The sequence below is a fragment of the Euleptes europaea genome, chromosome 4 (genome assembly GCF_029931775.1).
Source record: "Euleptes europaea isolate rEulEur1 chromosome 4, rEulEur1.hap1, whole genome shotgun sequence".
NCBI classification, from domain to species: Eukaryota; Metazoa; Chordata; class Lepidosauria; order Squamata; family Sphaerodactylidae; genus Euleptes; species Euleptes europaea.
The window spans coordinates 6,819,216-6,846,517 of record NC_079315.1 but is presented as its reverse complement, the minus strand read 5'-3'; the positions used below and the strand labels follow the sequence as shown (position 1 = coordinate 6,846,517).

Sequence of the window (27,302 nt, the reverse complement as noted above, 5' to 3'; positions counted from 1 at the left end):
CCAGTTCTCCAGATTGGAGTCCATCGTTCATGTGGAGGAGCGGGGAATCAAACCTGGTTCTACAAACTGGAGTCCACCGCTCATGTGGAGGAGCGGGGAATCAACCCTGGTTCTCCAGATTGGAGTCCGCCGCTCATGTGGAGGAGTGGAGAATCAAACCTGGTTCTCCAGATTAGAGTCCACAGCTCATGTGGAGGAGGAGCGGGGAATTAAACCCGGTTCTCCAGATTAGAGTCTGCCCCTCTTAACCACTCCACCATGCTGATTACCTTCTTTACCCACCTGGGTACTTGTGGCCCTGAAAAGGTTTGCTCCGAGCACTGGCCAGTGGCGCATGTTTCAACCTTTCAAGTGTCTAGAGGCATCTGGGCTGCCACCGGAGGGGGTGGAAAGACCAACAGAAGGAGGACATCCTGACAGGGAAAGCAACGGCAAAATGGCTGTCAGGGCACAGCACTTCTTTTGCAAAGTGGAAAGAAGGAGGGCACAGAGCAACAGAGACGAAGGGAGCTCGTCGCTTCAGGCTTCTGCGTCAAAGAGCCTGTGCCTTCTTCATACATGTCTGTGCCCCACAGCTTCTACCTGCCCAGCCCCAAGCCGGCAATTTGCCCACAATGTTTTGCCAAAGAGACAAGAGGACGGGAAGCGGCTGTGGTGTGTCCAAGATGGAGAAGCGGCTTCAGGAGGGTGGTGCGGAGGCAGAGCGAGGCCTCGACACTGCGCACGCTGAGGCACGACGGAGGGCTGCTGGAGCCGAGATGGGGGCGAGAGAGGCAGTTCCCGCCCGCTTCCTGAGTTCTCAGTATTTTTGTTAAGCTGGAAACGTTTCTGAAGGGAATAAATGACTTTAAATATCCACCCCATTCTAGGACAGAAATGAAAGAGCGAATTATAAATTGGGGGAGGGGAAGCAGGGATGGACTAAAAACTGAGGCAAACGTTCCCTCCAGAAAGAGCAGTAAAGCATATAATTACAGATCTGCCTCCTGCCTCCCCAGCGATGTTTAAATGCAGGAAATTCTCTAAGGGAATGAAAGGAGGGCAAATGTCCACCTACTTCTAACACAAAAATGAAAGCATAAATTAAAATTAGGGGAAAGGAGGCTAAAACGGAGAGGAGAAGAAATATTCCTGAGGAGCAAGTGGTGAGGACATTACACGTGCGGAGCTGTCTGTGGCTTCAAGTCCAATAATCTAAAATATGTAGAAGAAATCACCCGAGGGAATAAAGCAAGGACAAATCTGGAATCCAGAGGTGAAAGTCTAGGCTAAGAATAGGAAAGGGAGGCTAAAGCCGAGGAAAAATATTCCTGAGGAGAAAGGTGGGAGAAGAGCTATTTCAAACATGGTGGCAAGAAGAGACCTGCATGAGGAGGGGGCTTGCTCAGAAAGGAAGGATAAAGCTGAGGAAAAATATTCCTGAGGGGAAAGGTGAGAGAAGAGCTATTTCAAACATGGTGGCAAGAAAAGACCTGCATGAGGAGGGGGCTTGCTCATAAAGGAAGGATAAAGCTGAGGAAAAATATTCCTGAGGGGAAAGGTGAGAGAAGAGCTATTTCAAACATGGTGGTGAGACCTGCATGAGGAGGGGGCTTCATAGAATCATAGAGTTGGAAGGGACCACCAGGGTCATCTAGTCCAACCCCCTGCCCAATGCAGGAAGGATAAAGCTGAGGAAAAATATTCCTGAGGGGAAAGGTGAGAGAATAGCTATTTCAAACATGGCGGTGAGAAGAGACCTGCATGAGGCTTGCTCAGAAAGGAAGGATAAAGCTGAGGAAAAATATTCCTGAGGGGAAAGATGAGAAAAGAGCTTCTTTGAACATGGTGGAACTGCATGAGGAGGGACCCCTCAGGTCAAGCATGGAAAAGCAAAGCTCTCTTTTGGGATAGAGTATTTTGAATGCTGGGCAGAGCTCTAGAATATTCCAAAGCTGTTTCTACAAAGGCAGAGAACCCATAGGTGTGATTGTACAAAGAAGAAGAAAAAAGGTGTACAGCTCCAGAGGTTGTACGGTGTTTATATAACAAGGTGTAGCTAATTCAAAAACATTAATTGCCTTCCAGACTGCATATGCTTATTTGAATTCATGGCTTCACTGTTCCATACTATTTGTATTTTGTATGGGATAATTTCTTCAATTTGGCTGACAGCTACCAATCACAAGGTCACAGTTTGAAGAAAAGGTATCTAAATGGGACATCGGTCGGCACACTGTCACCTTTGCATTGTATGTTTTTGAATGGGCTATAACTCGTTATATAAACACCTGGCAACCTCTGGAGCTGCGCACCTTTTTCCCCCTTCATCAGTCCGAAGTTTCTCCCCTTCCTTCTCTTCTGTGACAAAGGCCATAAAGATGAACTCTAGTGTTCTTCTCCCTTTCGTGCCCATAGATCTGTGAAGTTGCTGGAACAGCCCCTACCGTTTTTCCATTTCATAAGCGACGTCATTGATCTCCATGGCCACTTTCTGAATCTCTTCTCTGGATTGTTCGTCAGCTGTCCTCTCCATGCTGTTCAAGATCACATCTTCTAGGTAGGAGTCGACCGTCCTCTGGTGTATGTTAACAACCTGGGGGGGGAGGAAGTCTTCCTAGCCTCAAATCCTAGGATGAGCTTTCTGCGCTGCAGCCGGTTGCCTGGCTCCAGACAATGACACCACACCATATTGGGGGTATACCCAACATCCCACCACCCAAACATTATCCATCATCCCACCTGCCGCTTTCTTGGGGGGACAGGGGAGGGGCTGTGGCTCAGTGGAAGAGCATCTGCTTGGCATGCAGAAGGTCCCAGGTTCAATCCCCGGCATCTCCAGTTAAAGGGACTAGGCAAGTAGGTGATGTGAAAGACCTCTGCCTGAGACCCTGGAGAGCCACTGCCAGTCTGAGTAGACAGCACTGACTTTGATGGACCAAGGGCCTGATTCAGTAGAAGGCAGCTTCCTGTGTTCATGTGTGTGTTCCGGTGAAAAGGAACATTATGTTAAAGGACCTACACAACCTACAGGGGTTTTTTGGGGAGGGGCCGTGGCTCAGGGGTAGAGCATCTGCTTGGCATGCAGAAGGTCCCGGGTTCAATCCCCAGCATCTCCAGTTAAAGGGACTAGGCAAGGAGGTGATGGGAAAGACCCCTACCTGAGACCCTGGAGAGCCGCTGCAGGTCTGAGTAGACAATGCTGACTTTGATGGACCAAGGGTCTGATTCAGTAGAAGGCAGCTTCATGTGTTCATGTGCATGTGACAGCTCACTGATTATGTCTGCGGAGCTCACTTGTATGGGGGTTTAGCTGAGAACATGTGTGAAATTCTTGGTTTTTAGCCAAAGGATCAGCCACTTGCCTGCATGTTTGAATTTACTCAAGAATGTTGAAGGGGGCAGCCCCGATGTGTACGTGGCTAATGGAGGCGTGTCAAAGAACTATTTACATCTGGGCCTATTTTTGTTGTACTTCCTCACTTCATAGTTTGGAAGTATAACAAAAACCTGATACTGTGCTGTGTCTGCGGATGTCCCCTCTACTGAACGACAGATCTGGGTCACCTTCACGGTGGCAGCCCCTTGGCATTCTGGCTGTTTGGCTCCCTGCTTCCCCCTTCCCCGACAGAAACATGCCAAATACCAGACACTGGGGTGGATCCTGCCCCGATCCCATCTCTACACTGAGCAAAGTTGATTGATTAAATCGTTCATTTATTCAACGGTTATTCTCCACCGTTCATTTTGGCTCAAGTTTAAAGGGGTTCCTACAGCCTAAGGAGTCTTCTGCCCTGACCAGGACGGCCCAGGATGGCCTGATCTTCTCAGATCTCCGAAGCTAAGCAGGGTTGGCCCTAGTTAGCCCTTGGATGGGAGACCACCAAAGGAGTCTAGGGTTATTACGCAGAGGCAGGGAACGGTGAAACACCTCTGCACGTCTCTTGCCTTGAAAACCCTATTGAGGTCCCAATAAGTTAGCTATGCCTTGATGGCACTTTTCACCAAGGAGTCTTAGATGGCTCTTCCATTAGAGGAAACTTAAGGTGGAGGAAGGCTACTTAGAGGATGGATGGATCTACCCCACCATTTAGCTCCGTTGCCTGTGATGCTACGGAGAGCAAGCTCAGTTGGCCAGTGACCAGCACATCATGCACCCCTTCTGGTCGCCTGTCCTCCACATGCCTGTTTGAAGATCTCATCCTCCTCCCGCCGGCGCCTCTCTTCCACTTGCCGACGCCCGCTCTCCTCTGCTTCCCACATCCTGCGCTGCCTTTCGGCCAGCATGGCGAAAGCGTGGATCCGCCGCTCTTCCTGGAGCCGGATGAGCTCTTTGGACAGGAAGTCCACCAGGTTTGCGATGGCCCTCCCTTCCACCCGAGCCAAATGCTTTTCCATCGTGGACAGCTGAGGACCAAAGAAGAAGAATGTCTTGGATTAGGTAAGTCACCCACCCACCTTCCTTAGAATGGTACTCTGGGTCTCAGGCCCCTACCTTGGTGTGGGCCTAAGGATTTATCTGCATTATTATTTAAGGGGTTTGTGTGGCAGTTGCCTGAAACTACCTATGGGGGGCATTACTTTAAACAGCCACATGGAGATAAAAACCTCTTTTACAAAGATTACAAAAAAACAAAACTCATAATCATATAACAACACAATAGTAGGAATCACGAATCAACTCAAAGACCCCTAAGGTGGGCAAGGTGTTATGTAATTATGAGTTTTGCTCTTTGTAATCTTATTTGAGCACCCTTTCTCGCCCTAGCCTCGAAGGGGGGATTTCCACTTCAGAGCTTGTTCCTGTGGCGGAGGAGAGCTCGAGTCCTCGTCCACCCTCAGCTCCACATACGTGAAGAACGCGGAGGGGAAGGACTTCGAAAAGGAGGGAAGCGGGGCGAACGGCGGGCCCAACCCCTCTGCACCTTGTGCTCGTGCAAATCCCGCTGCCGCTGCAAGGCCAGCGTCACTTGCTTCTCGGCTTTCTTCAAGAGCTGCTTGTCCTCCTGGAGGGCGTGGGTGGTGCGCAGCTCCTGGATCAGCTCCAGGCGCTTCTCCTTCCCTTCAAACATCTTTGGTTTCGAGTCAAGAAATCACAAGGCTTTGATCATAGAATCATAGAGTTGGAAGGGGACCACCAGGGTCATCTCGTCCAACCCCCTGCACAATGCAGGAAATTCACAACTACCTCCCTCCCCCACACCCCCAGTGACCCCTACTCCATGTCCAGAAGATGGCCAAGATGCCCTCCCTCTCATGATCTGCCTAAGGTCACAGGATCAGCATTGCTGACAGATGGCCATCTAGCCTCTGCTTAAAAACCTCCAGGGAGGGAGAGCTCACCACCTCCCAAGGAAGCCTGTTCCACTGAGGAACCGCTCTAACTGTTAGAAAATTCTTCCTAATGTTTAGCCGGAAACTCTTCTGATTTAATTTCAAGCCGTTGGTTCTGGTCCGACCTTCTGGGGCAATAGAAAACAACTCAGCACCCTCCTCTATATGACAGCCCTTCAAGTACTGGAAGATGGTTATCATATCACCTCTCAGTCTTCTCCTCTTCAGGCTAAACATACCCAGGATCAACGAAGGGCTTTGTTTGTGGGCTTCCCAGAGGCCCCTGGTTGGTCACTGTGTGAACAGACTGCTGGACTTGATGAGCCTTGGTCTGATCCAGCAGGGCTTTTCTTAGGTTCTTATGACTCCTGATCTGAAAGCTGTTGTTCTCAAAACAGACAAAGCAGCTGGGGCATGTTCTACACTACGGCCTTTTAAAAAACTCTATTAAATATGTATATGATGACTCAGTTCAGATATCATGCCAAAACATGCTTTAAAAAGATTAACTATGGATTGAGCGGATGTTTGATCAACCATGGTTTGCAAAATGCCTAACAAACCACAAAAAAACCAACCATGGTTTGTCCTAACTGTGGTTTACCTTGACATCTGAATGAACAAACCCTAATTAGGGCCTCCAAAAACCATTGCATCAAGAGACTGAAGCGCTGATCAGATGGAAAATTAAAGCTGGCCTGGATGTCCAATATGTGGCTTGGGTTCAGAACCATGGTTTATGCACGCCACGGTTTGGCAAGATGGTTGAGATTAACCTGACAGTCCCAGCGCCACTCTAATTAAGCTTGGGACCGAGTTTGTAGGATGGTGTGGAGTGCCTTGCTGCTAACCCAAACTCTGCAATGGTGGGGAGGGAAACAGAATTCCACCCAGGACCACACAGAGCCTTGCCGATGGGTCGTTCGATACCAAAAGGGAAAAAGACAGAGGATACCATGTTCTGGACAGCTCTGCCTCGGATTAACCTCTGCAGGGTGATCACAGCAAGCTCTCTCTCTTCCTCTATCTGCCAAAACAAAAGAGAAGAATAATTCGTCTTCCACTGATTTCTGTCAGGAGGCACACAGGGAAAGGCACGGAGGGCGGACCCACAAGACATTTCCTTGGTTGCCTCAAAGTAGGGTTCGTATTCAGCCCACTCCATCCAAGTATACCGGACCCCCTGTCTCGTGAGGCTCATGCAATGGCCTCCAGCTCTGCTCAGAGGGGCTGTGGCTCAGTGGTAGAGCATCTGCTTGGCATGCAAAAGGTCCCAAGTTCAATCCCCTGCATCTCCAGTTAAAGGGACCAGGCAGGTAGGTGATGTGAAAGACCTCTGCCTGAGACCCTGGAGAGCCGCTGCTGGTCTGAGCAGACAATACTGACTTCGATGGACCAGGGATCTGATTCAGTAGAAGGCAGCTTCATGTGTTCATGTGCCTTCTAAGCCCAGCTAGGGACCGTCCCTTTTCCATGCAAACCTTCTTCCTTCCTAGTCTTTCAACTCCACACCTTTCTCTGCTCCCAGGCGGTTTTACTTTCACTGGCCATGTGTCAAGTCAAGTTTATTAATACAGTCGACTGACCAATCACGTGCCAACACATCACAATTTCCAGACACAATAGTTTTGCACCGCAGAATCACAGACTGCCCATACATATAAAGGTGTGAGGTCAATACAAGCAACCCCTGGTTAAAATTATCACATTAAAATTGATAAAATTTTAAAATATTCTAGCAATCATTCTCTAACAAAGTTCTGCATGTTTTAATAGCAACAGCGCAGAACTTGGCAGTTTGGAGCGTAAGCTGAGGGTCTTCTCCTAATAGGAGCTTCTTTGCCAAAAGCTCAACCGACTCATCAGGGAATTTTCCAAGTAGGGGGAAAATAAGCTTTGATCTGACTTCGTGGTAGAATGGGCAACATATCAGTGGATGTTTGATGGTTTCAATTACCCCTGTTCCACACGGACATAACCTCTCTGATCTAGGGATCTTCTTATATTTCCCCAGCTGATGGTAGGGCATCTGGCAAGGATGTAAAGGCCTTCCTATAATTAATAGACTCAAGATGATAAAAATAAGCTGCAGGTGAGACCGAGCATCTTGATTTATCAGGTGCTAGGAAAAGTGATGATTTTCCAAGGTCTGTCTGGTGTTCAATGTCTTCCACCCTTTGCTTCAAGAAACTTGATGTTTGATCTACGCCCATGGCTGACAGAGTAGGTGGAGAAAGGCCCAGGCAGGCCATTTTATTAAGGACTGTCTTTAGCCATGTTGACTGGAACCTATCCTGTAGAAGCAGGGGTGGCAGTCCTTGAGGGATAAGATTTAATTTGAGCCAAAGGATAATGGAAGCAGTACAGACCCTTGCCTCCACCCTCGCCAGTCCTGCCTCCAGTCTAGCAGTAGCACTGGCCATGTGAGAGGGACACATTATTTCAGAACTACAACTGGGTAACAGGATCTTGCAAAGGGATCTCGCCAGGAAGAAACAGCAAATGCATTTTATCAACGGTCTGCTGAGACTCGCTGTCTTCTTTTGCTGCATGAGGAAGTGATCATTTTACTTTTGTTTCTTCCTTTGTTGTTGTAACAAAGAGATCAAGTTACCCTTTGTTGAAGCATCAGACTCTGCTTCTTTCATTCTCCTCCAGAGGCATATTGAAACAGGGCTGGAACCATTGTCTAGGTCAGTGGTTCCCAAAGTGGGCAGTACCATCCCCTGGGGGGCAGTGGGATCACCTAGGGGGGATATAAGAGGCAAGGGAACAGCAGGGGGCGCTAGAGGTGGGCCCCGTCGACTGTGTTATTCACTAATTTACAATAGCTCAAGCTATGGCACCTTGCTGGCAAATTTGGTGGAAACTCAGAATTCTTTTCCAGACTTTGAAGAGCTGGTATCATTGGATCAAGTTCATCAGTTTCGCTGAATAAATTTCAACTAAAAAGTTTTAATTTGATTTTGAATAGCTGGGCAATTGTTACTGTTTTGAAATTTTATTGTTATCTTCTTTAGTGCGTCATGCAAACCCCTATTTTGAATAATGCTTTTTATAGGCTAGGGTAGGGGGCGCTGGGGTTGAGTCTGTGGAACCGAGGGGGTGGTGGCCCGAAAAGTTCGGGAACCGCTGGTCTAGGTCCTTCATGTGTGGGGGAATGCTCGGGCGTGCATACCCTCCCACAGAGGTCCTTTGGGTAACACTTTACACACACAAAGTCTCTGGTTCTCCCTCTAGGGAGATAAGATAAACAGGGAGTCTTCTGGAGTCCATCCAGAGAGCCGGCGTGCAGTAGCGGTTAAGAGCAGTGGACTCTAATCTGGAGAAGCAGGTTTGATTCCCCGCTCCTCCACATAAAGCCTGCTGGGTGACCTTGGGCCGGTCACAGTTCTCTCCAAACTCTCTCAGCCCCACTGACCTCATAAGGTATCTGTTTTGGGGTAGGGAAGGGAAGACATTTGTAAGCCGGTTTGATACTCCTTAAAGGTAGAGAAAAAGCAGGGTATAAAAAACCAACTTTTTTTCTTCTGAGCAAATTTATGAACTGGCAGGTTTTTTTTAAAGCCTTGTGTTACAGAAGAGATGGGAAACGAAACAGTGAAACTGTACATTTGGAAGCGCAACAGATTTTAGCTTAGAGGTGGATAAACTGAAATACCTTATGTGGGAAGGAGATCTTAATAGTCTGTTAAAGGTAAAAGGTCCCCTGTGCAAGCACCAGGTCAATCCTGACCCGGGGGGACGTCACGTCCTGACGTTTCCTAGGCAGACTTTGTTTACGGGGTGGTTTGCCAGTGCCTTCCCCAGTCATCTTCCCTTTACCCCCAGGTAGCTAAACTCTGTTCTGTAGCAATCAAAACTAGCTCGGAAAAGGTGGGTATAGTCAATAATTTTAAACCCTAAGTTATTAAAATTTGGGCCATATTTTTAGGGAGAGAATATTTTACCTGAGTTTTTAGTAATTGCTTATTTTGTATTTATAATGTATATAATGTATATTTGTTCTCTTTTGCTGGCAATCGCTGTAATAAACTGACTGGCTGACTGACATTTGGAAGTGGAAGGCAGTTTGTGACTGTGGCAAAGGAACAATTCCGATCTTAAGATCAAAACGGAGATGATCTTCTTGACAACTCCTGGCAATGAATGTTCCTCGCTGATTTTACTGGAAACCCTCACTGGAGAAAACATCAGCTAAAAAACGACGCTACTCCATTCACTCGTGAGACAAAAACAGTAAACTAATCGCGCTCATGATTTCAAAGCATCTGTTCTTTTGAGTGTAAACGTGTCCCATTTCAACAGCTAGGCCGGGGGTCCCCAACATTTTCGAGCCTGTGGGCTGGAGTTGCCAACCTCCAGGTAGTACCTGGAGATCTCCTGCTATTACAACATACCTCATGTGGGAAGGAGATGTTAATGCATTGTTACAGGTAACTAAATTCTGTTCTGTAGTGATCAACATTCGCTCGGAAAAGGTGGGTATCGCCAATAATTTTAAATCCTAAGTTATTAAAATTTTGCCCATATTTTTAGGGAGAGAATATTTTATCTGGGTTTTTAGTAATTGCTTATTTTGTATTTATAATATATATAATGCATATGTGTTCTCTTTTGTGGCAATCGCTGTAATAATAAACTGACTGACTGCTATTACAACTGATCTCCAGCTTATAGAGATCAGTTCCCCTGGAGAAAATGGCTGCTTTGGCAATTGGGACTCTATGATATTGAAGTCCCTCCCCTCCCCAAACCCCGCCCTCCTCAGGCTCCGCCCTAAAAACCTCCCGCCAGTGACAAAGAGGGACCTGGCAAGCCTACAGTGTGTGCCTTTGGCATTCAGACACGGGGGGGGGGGGTGTGCAACCACAGAATGGCTGCTGTTGGAGACGGAGCCATACACAAACCCAAAGGAAGTCTAAGTGCCGAGAAGAAGACCAGTAATTTTAAAAACACACTAGAAAAGAGAACTGAGAAAGAGAGAGAGTATAAAATCAACGCTGGTGGCAGCTGCTGCACAAGTCACATTGTTTTAATCTGCCCAGCCAACCGGCTCTCCAGTGGCTAGGGTTGCCAGGTCCCTCTTTGCCACCGGCGGGAGGTTTTTGGGACAGAGCCTGAGGAGGGCGGGGTTTGGGGAGGGGCCATTTTCTCCAAACTATCTATCGGTTTGGAGATCAGTTGCAATAGCAGGAGACCTCCAGCTACCACCTGGAGGCTGGCAACCCAACCAGTGGCCTATCGGAAGCTGTGCTGGGCAAGAGCCCCGCCTGGGTCCACCCACTTTCTGAAAACACTTGGTGGGTAAGATGTGGGTGGGTGGGGACCCCTAAGCCACAGGCACCACGTTGGGGACCCCTAAGCTAAATATTTCTAAAGGCAGCAAAATCTCCCTTTAACACGCAACATCCTGTTGTTGCTTGCCGGGTTTTTTTTAAGCTCAATTTTAAAGCACAGGGCTCTAGTTACCCATAAATGCCCTCCGGTTCTTCTTCTTGCCCGCGATTCCAGAACATTACAAGTGGCGGCTGCTTCAGGCCGCGACCTGCCAGAAACAGCTGACGTACCAGGGAAGGGACGTCCAGGGTCGGAGTCGGAGGGCGGCCGACCATCTTGGATATCTTCTGGAGGAAGCGAAGCGGCTTCTTGGGTTCCGGAACATGTCTCTTCTTGGCTTGCAGGATCTGAAAGGGGCAAAGTCATCTCTCAGGAAACAACCCTGGCTTGTCGGCGTAAATGGCATCTCATCTCCATCTTTTGCCACCCCCAACATCCCCATTTGCAAGAAGAAAGAGGAGGAGGAGGAGAAGAAGAAAAAGGAAGAAGAAGGGGAGGAGAAGGAGTTGGTTTTTATATATTACTTTCTCTGCCACTTAAGGGAGAATCAAACCGGCTTGCAATCACCTTCCCTTCCCCTCCCCACAACAGACACCCTGTGGGGTAGGTGGGGCTGAGAGAGCTCTAACAGAGCTGTAACTTGCCCAAGGTCACTGCTGGCTTCGTGTGTAGGAGTGGGAAAACAAATCCAATTCACCAGATTAGCCTCCGCCGCTCATGTGGAGGAGTGGAGAATCGAACCCGGTTCTTATGTACAAATACACACACATACACATTTATATAGTTTGTTTTCTTGGTTTTTCCCCTTTTGTTTTGTTTCGTTTTCTGTTGTCAAGTGGTTTTTTTAAATTTATGCCTATGTTTATTTGCTGAAATAAAAAATTCTAATTAAAAAATGTATAAACAGTGCAAAATGGAATTAGAAAAGTAGAAGGCAATGACATCAGAGCAAGATAATACATACATTAAACACGGGACTAGGCTACAATCCTGCTCCCTTTATAAAAAAGCACCCTCCATTCCATTTTACTACAGCCTTATTCCCTTTACAGAAAGGCTCGTCTATCTTCTGAGGAAACAAGAAAAAACTCAGCTGGGTTTTTGTACTTTGCGGGGCCTGAAGGTGGTAAATGATACTATTCCTGAAGTCACTTTAAAGGGGGCGGAATTTTTGATGGATGTTGTCAATATCAGGACTGAAGTCTAAACCATATTTTAAACCGAAAATGTATGGACAGTGAATTTTGTGTACTGCTTATGTCATATTTCTGAGTATATGCCAATAAAGGTCGATTGATTGATTGATTGATTGGTACCGAAGAAGGAATAAGTGGGAATTACTCCTCAGGAGGCAGATGCTGGATACCAAGAGCTGAAAAGGGCCTTCTGTGAAACCAAACTACCTGGTAGACTTGTGCCAGTTCCATCTCCAGCCTGGCGGTCCGCTTCGTGAACCCATCCTTGGTGGTAGTGCAGCGGGGCTTCGGGGCTTCCATCCGGGGCTCGGTGACAGCATCAGGGAGAGACCCTTCCAGTTCCAGCAGCCCTAAGGAAGGTGGGATGGGGGCATTGTGGGGGGGGGAGAGGAAAAGGAGGAAGCGGGTTTTAACTGGGACGTGAAGGAGAACGCATCTCCTTGGGCAAATGAGGCCTCCAATGAAGAAGAGGAGGAAGAGTTGGTTTTTATATGCCGACTTTCTCAATCCACTTAAGGGAGACTTGAACCGGCTTACAATCACTTTCCCTTCCCCTCCCCACAACAGACACCCTATGAGGTAGGTGGGGCTGAGAGAGCTCTAACAGAGCTGTAACTTGCCCAAGGTCACCCAGCTGGCTTCGTGTGGAGGAGTGGGGAAACCAACCCGGTTCACCAGACCAGCGTCCGCCGCTCATGTGGAGGAGTGGGGAATCGAACCCGGTTCTCCAGATCAGAGTCCACCGCTCCAAACCGCCGCTCTTAACCACTACACACACACGGAGCTCCATTATTCACAAAGAGCTCCTGTGCCAGTTGCAACGAAGACAGCTCCACTGCCTGAAAGGGATGGACCAGAACCGCTCCTTCCATGCCAATGAAATGGAAGGCCCACTAGCTCCATGTGTCCCACGTGGTGCCCGTGAGGCCTCAGACAGGAGGAAAGTACCCAGACAGCTCTCTAAATCAGGGGTGTCAAACATCCGGCCCGCGGGCCAGATGCGGCCCCTTGAGAGCTCTTATTCGGCCCACAAGCAAGCCGAGGCAAACCCCCCCCACTCTCAATCTGGGCTGGCAAGGCATGGCCCCGCCCCACCGAGTGGCATTTATGCCACACCCGGCCCTCGTAACAATTGAGTTCGACCCTCCCTGCTCTAAATATTATTTACCGTCATAGGTGTTGAGGTAGTGATTCCTCACTATGAAACGGTTGGCATGGTTGTCCGGAAAGTAGCCGATTCTAGACAGGGGTGCGTAAGTCTGCGATTCGTGGTCCGTGTAGTCCTTGATCATGTCTCTCTTCTCCCGTTTCTTCTCCACGTTCTTCCCCTTGGCTATTATTTTTCTGATGGCTGGAAAAGAATTGCAGGCAAGAGGCGATTCTGAGCGAAAACACAGCTTGGGGTCTCAGACCTTGAATACCAAGCCCGAGCTGAGCAGATAAACAGCTCTCCCCTTGGAGTTACTCAGCATAGCCCACAGACCCCTTCATACAGAATTCATCATAACTTGGAACACCAGGTATCCGTTTTCTCTTCTCTGGTTACATCAGGGGTAAACACACCTTAACCATCATCATAACCTTTATTAGGCATTTGTCACAAAATGTTTATAAAACAAAATTGCAAAAACCAAATAGTCTATAAAAGCATTAAAACAACAGAACCAACAGGTTGAAATTAAGAAGAGTTGGTTTTTATATGCTGACTCTCTCTACCACTTAAGGAAGAATCAAGCCAGCTTACAATCACCTTCCCCTCCCCTCCCCACAACAGACACCTTGTGAGGTAGGTGGGGCAGAGAGAGGTGTGACTAGCCCAAGGTTGCCCAGCTGTCTTCATGTGTAGGAGTGGGAAAACAAATCCAGTTCACCAGATTAGCGCCCGCCACTCATGTGTAGGAGTGGGGAATCAAATCCGGTTCTCCAGATCAGAGTCCACAGCTCCAAACCACCGCTCTTAATCACCACACCACGCTGGCTGCCACCGTGTGGAAGCAGCTGCCACCACAGCACAAAGATCTTCACCGTGTGACTGAAGATAAGCTGCATCGGCCATTTTATGGCTTCTTTGGCAGCCATTTTGTGGTTGCACCCAGCATACTTTGCCAGAATTTCAAAAGTTCCTGCAGGCTCTCAAAGGTTGGGGACACAGGGTTTACCTTTAATATGTTCATGGCGAATCTTTCTCACTTTCTCTTCTTTCTCCCGCGTGAGGTTGAACCAACGGCTATCTAAGCGACTGACGTCCATTTCGTTGTGGTTCTCTTCCCGCTTCTTCAACAGAGCCTTGAGAAGTCCTAGTCTAACTTCTTGCAATCTTGAAGACAAAAAAAAAGGGGGGGAGCTTGGACTCTCGAAACCTCATACCCTGAAAATCTTGTCAGTCTCTAAGGTGCTACTGGACTCAAATCTAGCTGAATATTGACAAGTAATTTCTGTAATTAAAAAAGCATGCAGGCCATATTTTAAAAACTTCTGTGGTGAGTAAGAATTTGTTTCAGTACTCTCAGGCGGCTCAGAGGATGGCCTCAATAATACATTAATTGGTGCTAAAAGAAGAAGGAGAGTTGGTTTTTATATGCCGACTTGCTCTACCACTTAAGGAAGAATCAAACCAGCTTACAGCCACCTTCCCTCCCCCCCCTCGCCACAACAGACACCCCATGAGGTCAGTGGGGCTCAGAGAGCTGTGACTAGCCCAAGGTCACCCAGCTGACTTCATGTGGAGGAGCAGGGAAACAAAATACAGTCCACCAGATTAGCCTCCACCTCTCCACGGCTCTTCAGGGTCTCAGGCAGAGGTTTTTCACATCACCGCCTTTAACTGGAGATGCCAGGGGTTGAACCTGGGACCTTCTGAATGCCAAGCAGATGCTCTACCACTGAGCCATGGCCCCTCTGACATGTAAGAGTAAAGGAAGAAATGGGGAGATAATTTCTTGGCAAGGGGGAGCACTCAGTGGCCAGCCGGTGCTCTCTCTGCAGGAAGCGCTGCCCAGTAGGCCAACCCACGGGACCACGGGGGCAGGATCAGCAAAGGGAAGAATTCGGCACCTACTCTTCGATTTCCTCCTCTCTAAAGGCCCACTCTTTTGCCTCCATATCCTCCATCATCCTCCTCCTCTTGGCAATGTGCGCGGCGTCGCTCAGCGGTGGAAGAGTCGCCTCCCAAGCCCGCTTCTCCCGCGCCCGTTCGATCACCTCCACCTCCGCCTGGGTCGCCGGAAGGCCCCGACCTTCCGGGGACAGGAAAGAACAAAATGTGGGCAAGGCGGAGCAGCTGAGTGGGAGGAGCATTGTTTCAAATTGTAAAGGGAAATGCCATGGGATGTTGTTGCCGAATGGCTGCAGCTTGAAAGAAATACCTCCAATGCAATCCTCAACCAAGCTGCATCCTTCTGAGCCTGTCGAATTGGCTTGAAAGGGTGCAACTAGAGTTCCCATCTGCCCACATGGCGGGAGACCTCCAGCCAATTACCGCCCTCGCCCACCGATGTTCAGCTGATGGGAAAGTGAAAACTGGAGCCAAAGGGGAGGGCGCAAATGTTAGGGTTGCCACCCTCCAGGTACCAGCTGGCGATCTCCTGCTATTACAACTGATCTCCAGCTGACAGAGATCAGTTCACCTGGAGAAAATTGCTGCTTTGGCAATTGGACTCTATGGTATTGAAGTCCCTCCCCTCCCCAAACCCCACCCCCCTCAGGCTCTGCCCCAAAAATCTCCAGGTATTTCCCAACCCAGAGCTGGGAACCCTATTTGCGGGCCAGTAGGGTTGCCAACTTCCAGGTACTAGCTGGAGATCTCCTGCTATTACAACTGATCTCCAGCCAATAGAGGTCAGCTCACCTGGAGAAAATGGCCGCTTTGGCAATTGGACTCCGCCCCAAAAATCTCCAGGTATTTCCCAACTCTGAGCTGGTCTTAGCAACTTACCAGAAGTCCTGACCTCAGAGTTCCTGGCGAATCTTAAAGCTACCTGGAAGTGATAAGGGTTGCTCTAGCAATCGCCAGAAACCCTATAGTAATCTTAGCATAGAGTTTCTGATGATTGTTAGAACTACCCTTGTCACTTCCGGGTAGCTTTATGAATTGGCAGGAACTCAACAGCCAGAACTTCCAGTAAGTAGCCAAGGCCTTAGTTTTCTTTTTAAATTTTTGCCCTGGGACTCCGTCCTGTTCCCCGCAACCTTCCCACTGTCTTGCAACCCTGGGTGCAACCCTCCTTAGGATCGTGCTAAAAAAAGCTGCATGTTTTTTGACATACGATTAGTAGGTGCCGTGCGAAGAAGAAGAGTTGGTTTTTATATGCCGACTTTCTCTACCACTTAAGGGAGAATCAAACCGGCTTACAGTCTCCTTCCTCTCCCCTGCCCACAACAGACACCCTGTGAGGTAGGTGGGGCTGAGAGAGGTCTAAGAGAGCTGTGACTTGCCCAAGGTCACCCAGCTGGCTTCATGTGTAGGAGTGGGGAATCGAACCCGGTTCTCCAGATCAGAGTCCACCGCTCCAAACCACTGCTCTTAAAAACTACAGCACGCTGGCAGCACCAGAAGTGGAAACAAAAGCCTCCCTCCCTCCGGGACACACAGAAAACCCTCGCTCTGTCCCACATCAGACTCTGAGGAACAATCCCAGAGAAAACCATCCACCTTTTCTACAACTCACCCCAGGTGAGCGTGGCCAGGGTCAGTAACTCTGGGATGGATCCTGAAGACACCACGTATTCCGGGCTGTAGGGATCCGTCTGTGCCTCGTTGTCCCGGTAATCGGTCTGGGTACCAACGGTTTGTGAGTTGAGGTAGGAGGGCCTTTCGCCAGGCATCGTGTGAAGGGTGTACGGCTCTGGCCTGAAAAGCAACAAAGAGCCCGACCTGCTCTTAAGGGCGCCCCTAAGGGCACTTTCCTGGGAGTAAGCACCATTGGATAACATGGGAATTACTTCTAGGGAGGCCTGATAAGGACTGCTGCCCTTTATTCCACTGACCTCAGATTATAATTCTGATTGCTTTAATCATCTCATTTATTAATGTTTTCGGACTGCTGCCCTATATTCCACTGATCTCAGATTATAATTCTGAATGCTTTATTATCTAATTTATTAATGTTTTATGTCACACTTCCTCAAAGAGCTCGGAGAAGCATGCAGGGTTTCCCACCCCACAACATATACGTAAGAAGAGGCCTGCTCAAAATTAGTTGGGTGAGGATTTTTATTTATTTCATAGTTTGCCTTTCTTGCTCAGACTCAAGGCAGATTACATAATATGTATTAAAAATAAATGCCGACAGCCATAAACCATCCAATAAATAGTGCAATAGGACTAGGATTACAGAATTAGAAAATGATGCCCCTAAGAAAAACTTAGGCCAACCCATAAGCAATGCAGAAAGTACAAGACAATGCAGTAAAAGCAAGAAGATACATAACAATAAATATAGCAACTGACTATAACCCTATTCCTTTATAAAAAGCATCCTCTTTACACAACAGTTCTAATCGCTTTTTTAAAAATGCCCTCCTGGACATTTGTTTGGCACATTTGCGCTAGTACCAAGTGGATCTAGACATGCCACTCGTCATAACCCCAGACAACGATCTGTCTCAAACAACCACAGAATCATATGTGTGTGTGTGTGTGTGTGTGTGTGTGTAAACTGCCTTCAAGTCGCAGCAGACTTATGGCGACCCCTTTTGGGGGTTTTCATGGCAAGAGACTAACAGAGGTGGTTTGCCAGAGCCTTCCTCTGCACAGCAACCCTGGACTTCCTTGGTGGTAGAATCATAGAGTTGGAAGGGACCACCAGGGTCATCTAGTCCAACCCCCTGCACAATGTAAGAAATTCACAACTATCTCCCCCCACACACACACACCTCCAGTGACCCCTACTCCATGCGATGGCCAAGGTGCCCTCCCTCTCATGATCTGCCTGAGGTCATAGAATCAGCATTGCTGAGAGATGGCCCTCTAGCCTCTACTTAAAAACCTCCAGGGAAGGAGAGCTCACCATCTCCTGAGGAAGCCTGTTCCACTGAGGAACTGCTCTCACTGTTAGAAAATTCTTCCTAAAATGTAGCTGGAAACTCTTTTAATTTCAAGCCGTTGGTTCTGGTCCGACCTTCTGGGGCAACAGAAAACAACTCAGCACCATCCTCTATATGACAGCCCTTCAAGTACTAGAAGGTGGTGATCATATCCCCTCTCAGTCTCCTCTCCAGGCTCCTTCAACCTTTCATCCCCAGCTCCTTCAACCTTTTCTCATAGGACTTGGTCTCCAGACCCCTCTCCACCTTGGTTGTCCTCCTCTGGACACGTTCCAGCTTGTCTACATCCTTCTTAAATATGCAGTGCCCCAAACTGGACACAATACCAATCTGAAGTGCAACACAACCGCACAGCGGGGTCCCTGTGGGGATCGCGACATCTCTGTGTGGCTCCCAACCCCCCCCCCAAGCTCCGGCCCCCCTGTGCGAAAGTCACTCTTTCAACACGGCTTCATTACAGGAAAACAAAAAACCAAGTCGCTACTTACTTGCCCGTTGCATAAACAACGTTCAGTGGCATCTGCTGATGAAACGGAATGAAAGGTCTGAAAAAGACAGAAAAGGGGGGGTGAGCCAGGAAAGCTCCCCCAGGAAGTTAACTGCATCTTTGACAATAAGCGCATTACGCAGCCGTTCTTTGGCGCCCATCTGATCCTCTCGTGATACATCATGAAGTTATACGGGATACAGTATAATGCTCTTAATGATTCGCTTTTTTAAATACACAGACACACACATACATTAAGACACCTTCATGGATAGAGTTTTGGTCACATGATGAGAAGACAAGAGTGACTGGAAAAGACAATCGTGCTAGGAAAAGCAGAGAGGAGCAGGAAAAGGGGAAGACCCAACAAGAGATGGAGTGACTCAATAAAGGAAGCCACGGCCCTCCGTTTGCAAGATCTGAGCAAGGCTGTTAGAGATTGGACGTTTTGGAGGGCGTTGATTCATAGGGTCGCCATGAGTCAGAAGCGACTTGATGGCACTTACCGTAACACACACACACAATACATGGAGCTCATTCCACCTTCTTTTACCAAGTTAGTTCTACTTTTGGATATCAAAATATGGATGTGTTTGTGTTTTTCATGCATTCCTTATATTGCAATCCTGCTCTTACATGGGAACCCATTCAGATTACTGGTCAGTGGCCGATAGGAATTTCTGAGTGGGAAGAGAGAAGGGTGCACGATATCCCTCTGCTGGGGTGCTTGAAAACTGGGGGGGGGGGGGGCGTGCCAGCTCCAGGTTGGGAAACTCCGGGAGATTTGAGGGTGGAATCTAGGGAGGACAAGGACCTCAGTGGGGTAGAATGCCATACAGTCCACCTTCCATTTTCTCCAGACTCTCTGTTGTCTGGAGATGAGCTGTAATTCCGGGGGATTCCCAGGTCCCTCCTGAAGGCTGGCATCCCGGGTGTGTGTGGAAGGGAATTGTTGGGCGATCTGATCACAGCTCTCCGGCTGCTCGACATGCGGTTTGCCCTCTGATTCATTAACGCTGTTTTGAGTCACGTGTGAGAGTGTTGCCTTGCGAAACAAGGGGGAAAAGAGGTATCATCTCAAAAGATGAACTGTGATATGCTACAAGTTTAATCTGCAGCTCGAGGAAGGAGGTTTCCCTACACTCCCGTTTGGTTTTCATCACTAGAAACAGGAAAAATTGCCACCAAAGAACGCTCCTAAGTAAGGGTCTCAACCACTAGCTCAAGACGCTTCCTACGGCAAGCACAATATCATTTTCGGGTGCCTTGGGGATATACATTCTAAGCCATGCTCATGTCACACTGACACTCTGTCTCTGAATTCAACATCACTAGCCCTGTTCAGGCCTCACCTTTCAAAATACTTCCAGCGATTCCTTCCCGTGACTTCCGGATCCTCATACTCCATTCTGGGAATCTGAAGGGAAGGTTGAGATCTATAAGGAAAAGGCAAGACGTAAATTCAGTACTGAATCTAACATGAGAGAGACAGAGGGAGAGAGCATTTTGACATTAAACTCTGCTTCCTCTTAAGATGACGGCTATCGCAGTAAGTAACAATGGAGTAAGGTATGCAGAACCTTGAAATGAGAAAGCTGGAGCCTCTGCTGCTTAGGGGGCTCCTGGGTGCTGGCCTTGCTCTGGCGGGGCCTCACTAGAGGTCACGTGACACACGAAGCTGCCTTCGGCCGAATCAGACCCTGGGTCCATCAATGTCAGTATCGTCTACTCAGACTGGCAGCAGCTCTCCAGGGTCTCAGGCAAGAGTCTTTCACCTACCTGCCTGGTCCCTTTAACTGGAGATGCCAGGGATTGAACCTGGGACCTTCTGCATGCCAAGCAGAGGATCTTCCACTGAGCCCAGCCCCTCTCCATGGCTCTCCAGGGTCTCAGGCAGAGGTCTTTCTCATCACCTCCTTGCCTGGCCCCTTTAACTGGAGATGCCGGGGATTGAACCTGGGACCTTCTGCATGCCAAGCAGATGCTCTACAACTGAGCCACAGCCCCTCTCCATAGCTCTCCAGGGTCTCAGGCAGAGGTCTTTCTCATCACCTCCTTGCCTGGCCCCTTTAACTGGAGATGCCGGGGATTGAACCTGGGACCTTCTGCATGCCAAGCAGATGCTCTACAACTGAGCCACAGCCCCTCTCCGTGGATCTCCAGGGTCTCAGGCAGAGGTCTTTCACATCACCTACTTGCCTAGTCCCTTTAACTGGGGATGCCGGGGATTGAACCTGGGACCTTCTGCATGCCAAGCAGCGGCTCTACCACCGAGCCACGGCCCCTCCCCAATTTAATCCAGTAGCCCCAGATGTCTGCTTGAGAGAAGCCACATGAACACATGAAGCTGCCTTCTACTGAATCAGACCCTTGGTCCATCAAAGTCAGTATAGTCTACTCAGACTGGCAGTGGCTCTCCAGGGTCTCAGGCGGAGGTACTTCACAGGCTCAAAAAGGTCAGGGACCCCCACGCTGCACAGCTTGAAGACACCACTCTAAGCAGTTAAAGAGCCTTCCTATTCCACCACAATCTGTTGAATCATTCTCTATATGGAGAGTAAAGCTAAAGCTGTTCCCATCTGGTTTAACTCCCCTAATCTTTGCAGATCAATTTTCCTCAAAATGGATTAAATCAATTGAAGATAAATTGCAACATTTAGGTTTATCAAGCACAACTCTACTAAATCTTGGCTATCAAGGAGCAAAAACTATAGCTAAACAGAGGCTATGGGACACTGCCCTTCAAGCTGACAGATCCAGTAGTGGAGAACTGTATTAATGTTTTGGCTCCCGCAAATTATCTCTATGCCTTAGATTACCCTAAATATCGGAGAGCCTTTACTTTGGCCCGCTTTAATGCCCTCCCATCTGCTCTTCTTGAAGGGAGATATGTCCGTCTCTCTTATGAACTCTGCTCTGTCCATGTCAATCTGGAATGGTGGAAACAGTTGAAGATGTTCTTTTACACTGCCCATTTTATCAAGACATACGTAAAATGTTCATCAATCCAATTTTGTCCAGCTTCCCAGACAGAGATAGAGTTAGCCACGCTACTTTGTTATTAGATGATCGTGTTAAAGATATTACCTATCAGGTTGCCAGATTCTGTGCCAGGGCATGTGTAATAAGGCAGAAGAAGCTGTCATAATGTCTTTTATGTTAAACAGATCATTTTACCAAGAGTTGTTGTAACTAAATTTTCGTTTTACCTGATCAAATACTAGACATTTTTAAAATTATTTATGATATTTCTTTTTGCGTAAGCTGGTCTTTGACCACAATAAATAAATGATGATGATGATATGGAGAGCATCGTTTTTAAAAGCCACCAACATCCTGCCCGACAGAAGGAAGGAGACTTACATGGCTAGCTTCTGAAGAGCCTCGAGGCGCTGCTGGGCTCTTCCCTTCCACCTGCGGTCGATGAAGGGGGGAACAGGATTTTTCTCCTCCAGCCTCATGGTGTACGGTGGATAGTGGACCAGGTTGCTGAACATGGCTTTAAACATTGGCAACTTTTTCTTTGTTGACGTGGGAAAAAGCAAGGAAGTGCAAATGATTGTCCACAGATATATTCAGAGCAACATCATGGCTAAACACAGGGTTTGTGGAAACGGAACTGCAGAATACGTTATCTATCACCTGGGTTAACAGGTCCATTGTTTACACATACCACGAGTTTCCAGTTCACAGATAAGGAGAAAATACCTGGGCCTGGAGGATTAATTGGGGGCTTTTGATAGACACAGAGGAACTCTTAGACCAGGGGAGTCGAACTCATTTGTTACAAGGGTCAGATACGATATAAATGTCACTTGGTAGGGCTGTGCCATGTCTCACCAGTCCAGATTGGGAGTGGGGGTTGGGGGGGCAGCCTTGGCTGGCGAGCCCACAGCAGGCCCACCAGCCCAGACTGGGACTGGGGGGAGGGTGGCTGCCACAGCTGGCTCGTGGGCCGGATAAGAGCTCTCAGGGGGCCAGACCCAGCCCGCGAGTCATATATTTGTCACCCCTGCCTTAGACTCTTCAAGAATCTATAAGACTCGGCTGAGAAGTTGTCACACTGAGAAGATGCTCTACCACTGAGCCAGTCTCCATTCTGGAGAAGAATGATACGGTTTTCAGTAATGAATCCAGTAGGAGTAGCAGACCACTTCTCCTGTACCCAGTTGTCTCAAGCCAGATCATAAATCAGTGCACGATATTCAATATCAGTGGTTCCCAAAATGGGCAGTACCACCCCCTGGGGGGGGGGTAATTACCTGGGGGGGCACTAAGAGCCAAGGGGGCAGCAGGGGCGCTAGAAGTGGGCCCCTTTAACTGTGTTGTTCACTAATTTACAATAGATCTAGCTATGGCACCATGCTGGCAAATCTGGTGGAAACTATCAGAATTTTTTTCTAGACTTTGAAGAGCTGGTACCACTGGATCAAGTTAATCAGTTTCGCTGAATAAATTTCAACTAAAAAGTTTTAATTTGATTTTGAATAGATGTGCAATTAATTGTCACTGTTTTAAAAATTTATTATCTTCTTTAGTGAGTCATGCAAGCCCCTATTTTGAATAATGCTTTTTATAGGATAGGGTAGGGGGTGCCGGGCTTGAATTTGTGGAACCAAGGGGGCAGTGGCCCGAAAAGTTTGGGAACCATTGTTCTATATGAACAATATGGTAGTTATTACTTTCCATAAGAAACAGGTTTCAGGTGTAAATTCCCTGCCACAACAACCATATTCTTACAGGAATGCGAGAGAAGGATTCTTTGGTTCAAATGAACGTCACCTACCATTTCATCGTTCAGCAGATGGGACTGGACGGTGGCTTGCGCATGGTCTCTCTCGCTTGAAAGCGTGTACAGTGGATCTGAAACACACAGAAACAAATGGGAGCATTCATAGATCAGAGGGGCTGGATAGCGCTACGCAAGATGTCCACGTGAATTTGGAAAAGGCCAGCAAGGAAACCGTTCAGTGTTTACAGCAGTGGTTCCCAGCCTTTTCGGTATGGTGACCCACAAGTCCAAATTTACCTGATGTGCTGACCCTTCCAGGCCTGGCCCAAGGTTTTCTGGCACCCTAGGCAAACTACGGCCTTGGCACCTGCCTAGTTCAGCATTCTGTTATGTACAGTGGCTAACCAGATATTTTTGAGAAACCAACAAACTTCGCACAAAAGGTGCAGCTGCCCCACACTATGAACCCCAAACAAGTAGCATTACCAACGTGGTGTACCACGTGGTGTAACAGCATGTTGTAGTGGTTAGGAGTGGCAGACTCTAATCTGGAGAGCCGGGTTGGTTTCCCCACTCCTCCACGTGAAGCCTGCTGGGTGACCTTGGGCTAGTCACAGTTCTCTCTGAACTCTCTCAGCCCCACCTACCTCACAAGGTGTCTGTTGTGGAGAGAGGAAGGGAAAGCAACTGTAAGCCGGTTTGAGACGCCTTAAAAGGTAGAGAAAATCAAGTCTTCTTCTTCTTCACATACGCAGCCTTTGCGTATGAAAGCTACATTCCAGCCTTTGATCACCTTCTCTTTCTTCCTGTATTCTCCCCCTAAGATTCTAAGGAACTCATTCTAGTAACCCTCAGGACATGTATTACTTGATCAACATGCATATTCAGTGAGAGAGAAAAACCCCCAAATAATGTATAGAAGTCACTGTTTCCAGGGTCTGATCTTGGTTTCCAAAAATATAAAAGACTTCAACGGAAAGGGCAGGATCGGCTATTAGGGAGGGCTGGCCCGCGACTAGGGTTGTGAGCCTCCAGGTGGCCTCTCTAGCCCCCTTGTGGGAGAAAGCATGAGATAAAAATCAATACAGTATAGCGTTTTGCACCACTGCAATACCCCCAAGACTCATTCCCTGCCTCCTCTTTCCTTATTATTTATGTTAGTTACTTAGGAAATGTCTGCGCTGTCTCAAGAAGACAAAAGTGATGACTACTGAGGAATTATATGAGTTTAAGGCTGATGAGGAAGAAATGGAAATCGTTCAAGATTTTTCTATTCTTTGGCTCTATCAACCATCTGCTCCTGGGAACGCGCCTCCCACCCCCCCATGCCAGCAAGGACTTTCCCTTCTGGGAAATCCCTGCTGGCATGGCTGCGCTGGCGGCGGAGGCCAGCAGCTCCTGGATGCCAGCAGCTCCTGGATGCCAGCATGTTTGTCTTCATGCCAGTGTACATGCCACCTTATTCTGTGATAAGGTAGCACCTATGCCGGTGAGGGGTCACACCAGCTCCTAAGGAGCTTCAGCCCTTCCCCCTCCAGGAATGGGCTCAAAGATCAAGATAATTTATACTACGGTATTCCCCATTACTATGTGTAGGATTACCAGCTCTAGCTTGGAAAATCCCTGGAGATTTGGGGACAGAGACTGGGGAGGGGAGGAGTTGAGGAGGGGGAGGAAGCTCAACAGGGATATGTTTCCACAGAGTCCGCCTCCCAAAGCTGCCATTTTCTCCAGAGGCACTGGTTTCTGTTGCCTGAAGATCAGGCAACTATGTATGGGTGTAAAAGTTGGACAATGAAAAAGGGTGACAGGAAGACAGTGGATTCATTTGAAATGTGGTGCAGGTACAATTGTAATGTCTTTGCACAGATCTATGGTGTGGCCTCATTTTAACACATGAACACGTGAAGCTGCCTTACATTGAATCAGACCCTCGGTCCATCAAAGTCAGTATTATCTACTCAGACAGGCAGCAGCTCTCCAGGGTCTCAGGCAGGGGTCTTTCAAATCACCTGCCTGCCTAGTCCCTTTAACTGGAGATGCTGGGGATTGAACCTGGGACCTTCTGTACACCAAGCAGATGCTCTACCACAGAGCCACAGTCCCTCCCCAAATTACTGGCGTGGTCGATCTGCGTGGTTTGGGTTCGCAGTCAACCTTCCCCTTTGCACCTTAGCTAAGTTCTTCCCTGTATTTACAACTGCCTGTCTGCACTTTGGAATTAAGGTTACCAGGTCCCTCTTCGCCACTGGCGGGGGGTTTGAGGGCAGAGCCTGAGGAGATCAGGGCTTGGGGAGGGGCTTCAATGCCATAGAGTCCAATTGCCAAAGAGGCCATTTTCTCCAGGGGAACTGATCTCGATCAGCTGGAGATCGGTTGTAATAGCAGATCTCCAGCCACTACCTGGAGGTTGGCAACCCTAACAACATAACATATTACCAAGTGTGCCTTGCTTATACCTAAATTATTTATCTATTCAAATCATTTTTATTTCTACCATCTAAGTCAACACTATTTATTATTTCCAAGTAATTCGTTTAAAGTTAACCTCTGAACTTATATTTATGTCTGCACAGAAATATAAAAGCCTCATTGTGCCATGCCTAAATTTCTCATCTATCTATCTATCTATCTATCTATCTATCTATCTATCTATCTATCTATCTATCTATCTATTAATATTATTTCTCCGATATATTCATCTGTGTATTTTAACCTATAATACTGATTGACTGATATGAACTATATGTTTTCAAAATATTGTCGAAGGCTTATGTTTTTAATCTGTTTTTATATGTTTTTAATCTGTCTGTTCTCTTAGTCTATGATGCTAAATTTAATTGGCTGCGGGAACCGGAAAGGGAGAATATAACCCGGAAGTGCCAGTCTGGAAGAGAGAGCTCATCTCTATGGTTCTCCACAGGCGCGAGGGCCCTTGGCATCGCTGTAGTCCGAACAGCGAGCTAAGGAAGATCCCCGCCCCCTCCAGACCGGAAGTCCCGCCTCTCACCCGTCACCAGTAGGGGGCGCGCGACTCCACCCGCGGCCCCGATCCGTCGCGCGGCCCCCCCTTCCCCAATTACCGTAAAGGTAGTCGAAGGCACGATTGGCCGCCATATCCCTGCGGTACCGGGAAGCGCCGGGCCCCCGGTGCCGCGTCACGGTCCGACTCATCTCGGCGGCCTTCTGCTACGGCTGCGGCCCGGCCGACGCCGTGACCATGGCAACGCGACAGCGCGGCATACGGGAGGGCGGGACAGTCGAGGCCGCGCCCCCTCCCAGGGGGCGGGGCGGGCTCCTCGCGTCACCCTGCGCCAGAGGGGAGGCGGGGCAGCCGCTGAGCTCGACGCCGATTGGACGAGGAGGCGCGGCTCGCCGTCCAATGGTGGAATTACGCTTCGGTTTTTACTGTAAAGGGGAAACTCCGGGCTGTCGCAGAGCTTCCAGCGCCGTTCGTGCCTGGGAGGTTTTGCACATTTCTAGATGCGCATTCTCCCCCCCCCCCCATGAAATTCTCCAAACTCTAAAATAAGCCCCCGCCATGCAGAGTTTTGAGAAGAAAATGTGCATTTAGAAATGGGCAAATCCAAGGTGTTGCAGTAAAACGGGTTCGCGGGGGAGAGGGAGACCCAAGATCGTTATCCAGAAAACAGTTTATTTGCAGCGGCTGACTCAGAGGCCCTAATGGGCAGAAATCTCTGAGACCCGATTATACTGGGGAAGAGATATTTATCCAAATTCAAGTTATGACGATACATCAACAAGTTATGCATATCTGACAGGCAGAAAGGCAGCTGCAGTTTCATCCAGTTTCTCCTGTCATTGTTTATCGTTCACTCTGACTCTTAGCCCAGTGACCCAGTGCACAGAGCAGGCTTGTAGCTAGGCAGGAACTCCTTCCCTGGCAGTCTGGAAGCCAATTATTACCGGGAGATCTCTGGGGTACTGTCACAAAGGCAAAAACCTCCTGTGCATAAATGCTACAGGAAAGCAAAGTTGAGAGGGGGCAGGAGGTGGTGCAACTTTTCCAGTTGTTCAGTGCGTTTTCATCATGTCTATAGGCTGGGGCTTTTTAAAATGCTGGATTTTAATTTATTTTAAATAATAATAATAATAATAATTGTTTTATTACTTTTATTTCGCAAGCCGCCTCGGGCAGATTCCTGCGCAGGCGGCGTTACACGTGGCA

The 27,302-nt window shown here is 48.3% G+C and overlaps 1 protein-coding gene across 1 annotated transcript in view; it reads right to left on the bottom strand.

The window, feature by feature from the left end:
• Positions 1-26,287, bottom strand: part of CFAP91 (cilia and flagella associated protein 91) — a 37,701-nt gene extending 11,414 nt beyond the window's left edge. Inside the window, exons 1-15 of the mRNA XM_056848363.1 lie at positions 26,197-26,287; positions 23,168-23,244; positions 21,745-21,902; positions 19,734-19,817; positions 18,383-18,439; positions 16,517-16,698; positions 14,908-15,085; positions 14,009-14,166; positions 13,018-13,200; positions 12,057-12,199; positions 10,884-11,000; positions 6,269-6,340; positions 4,905-5,051; positions 4,165-4,386; positions 2,427-2,575 (exon numbers count right to left, since the gene is read on the bottom strand). Coding sequence (XP_056704341.1) covers positions 2,427-2,575; positions 4,165-4,386; positions 4,905-5,051; positions 6,269-6,340; positions 10,884-11,000; positions 12,057-12,199; positions 13,018-13,200; positions 14,009-14,166; positions 14,908-15,085; positions 16,517-16,698; positions 18,383-18,439; positions 19,734-19,817; positions 21,745-21,902; positions 23,168-23,244; positions 26,197-26,287 — 2,018 coding nt within the window. The remainder of the gene's footprint in view (positions 1-2,426; positions 2,576-4,164; positions 4,387-4,904; positions 5,052-6,268; positions 6,341-10,883; positions 11,001-12,056; positions 12,200-13,017; positions 13,201-14,008; positions 14,167-14,907; positions 15,086-16,516; positions 16,699-18,382; positions 18,440-19,733; positions 19,818-21,744; positions 21,903-23,167; positions 23,245-26,196) is intronic.
• Between the last annotated feature and the right edge of the window lie 1,015 nt (positions 26,288-27,302).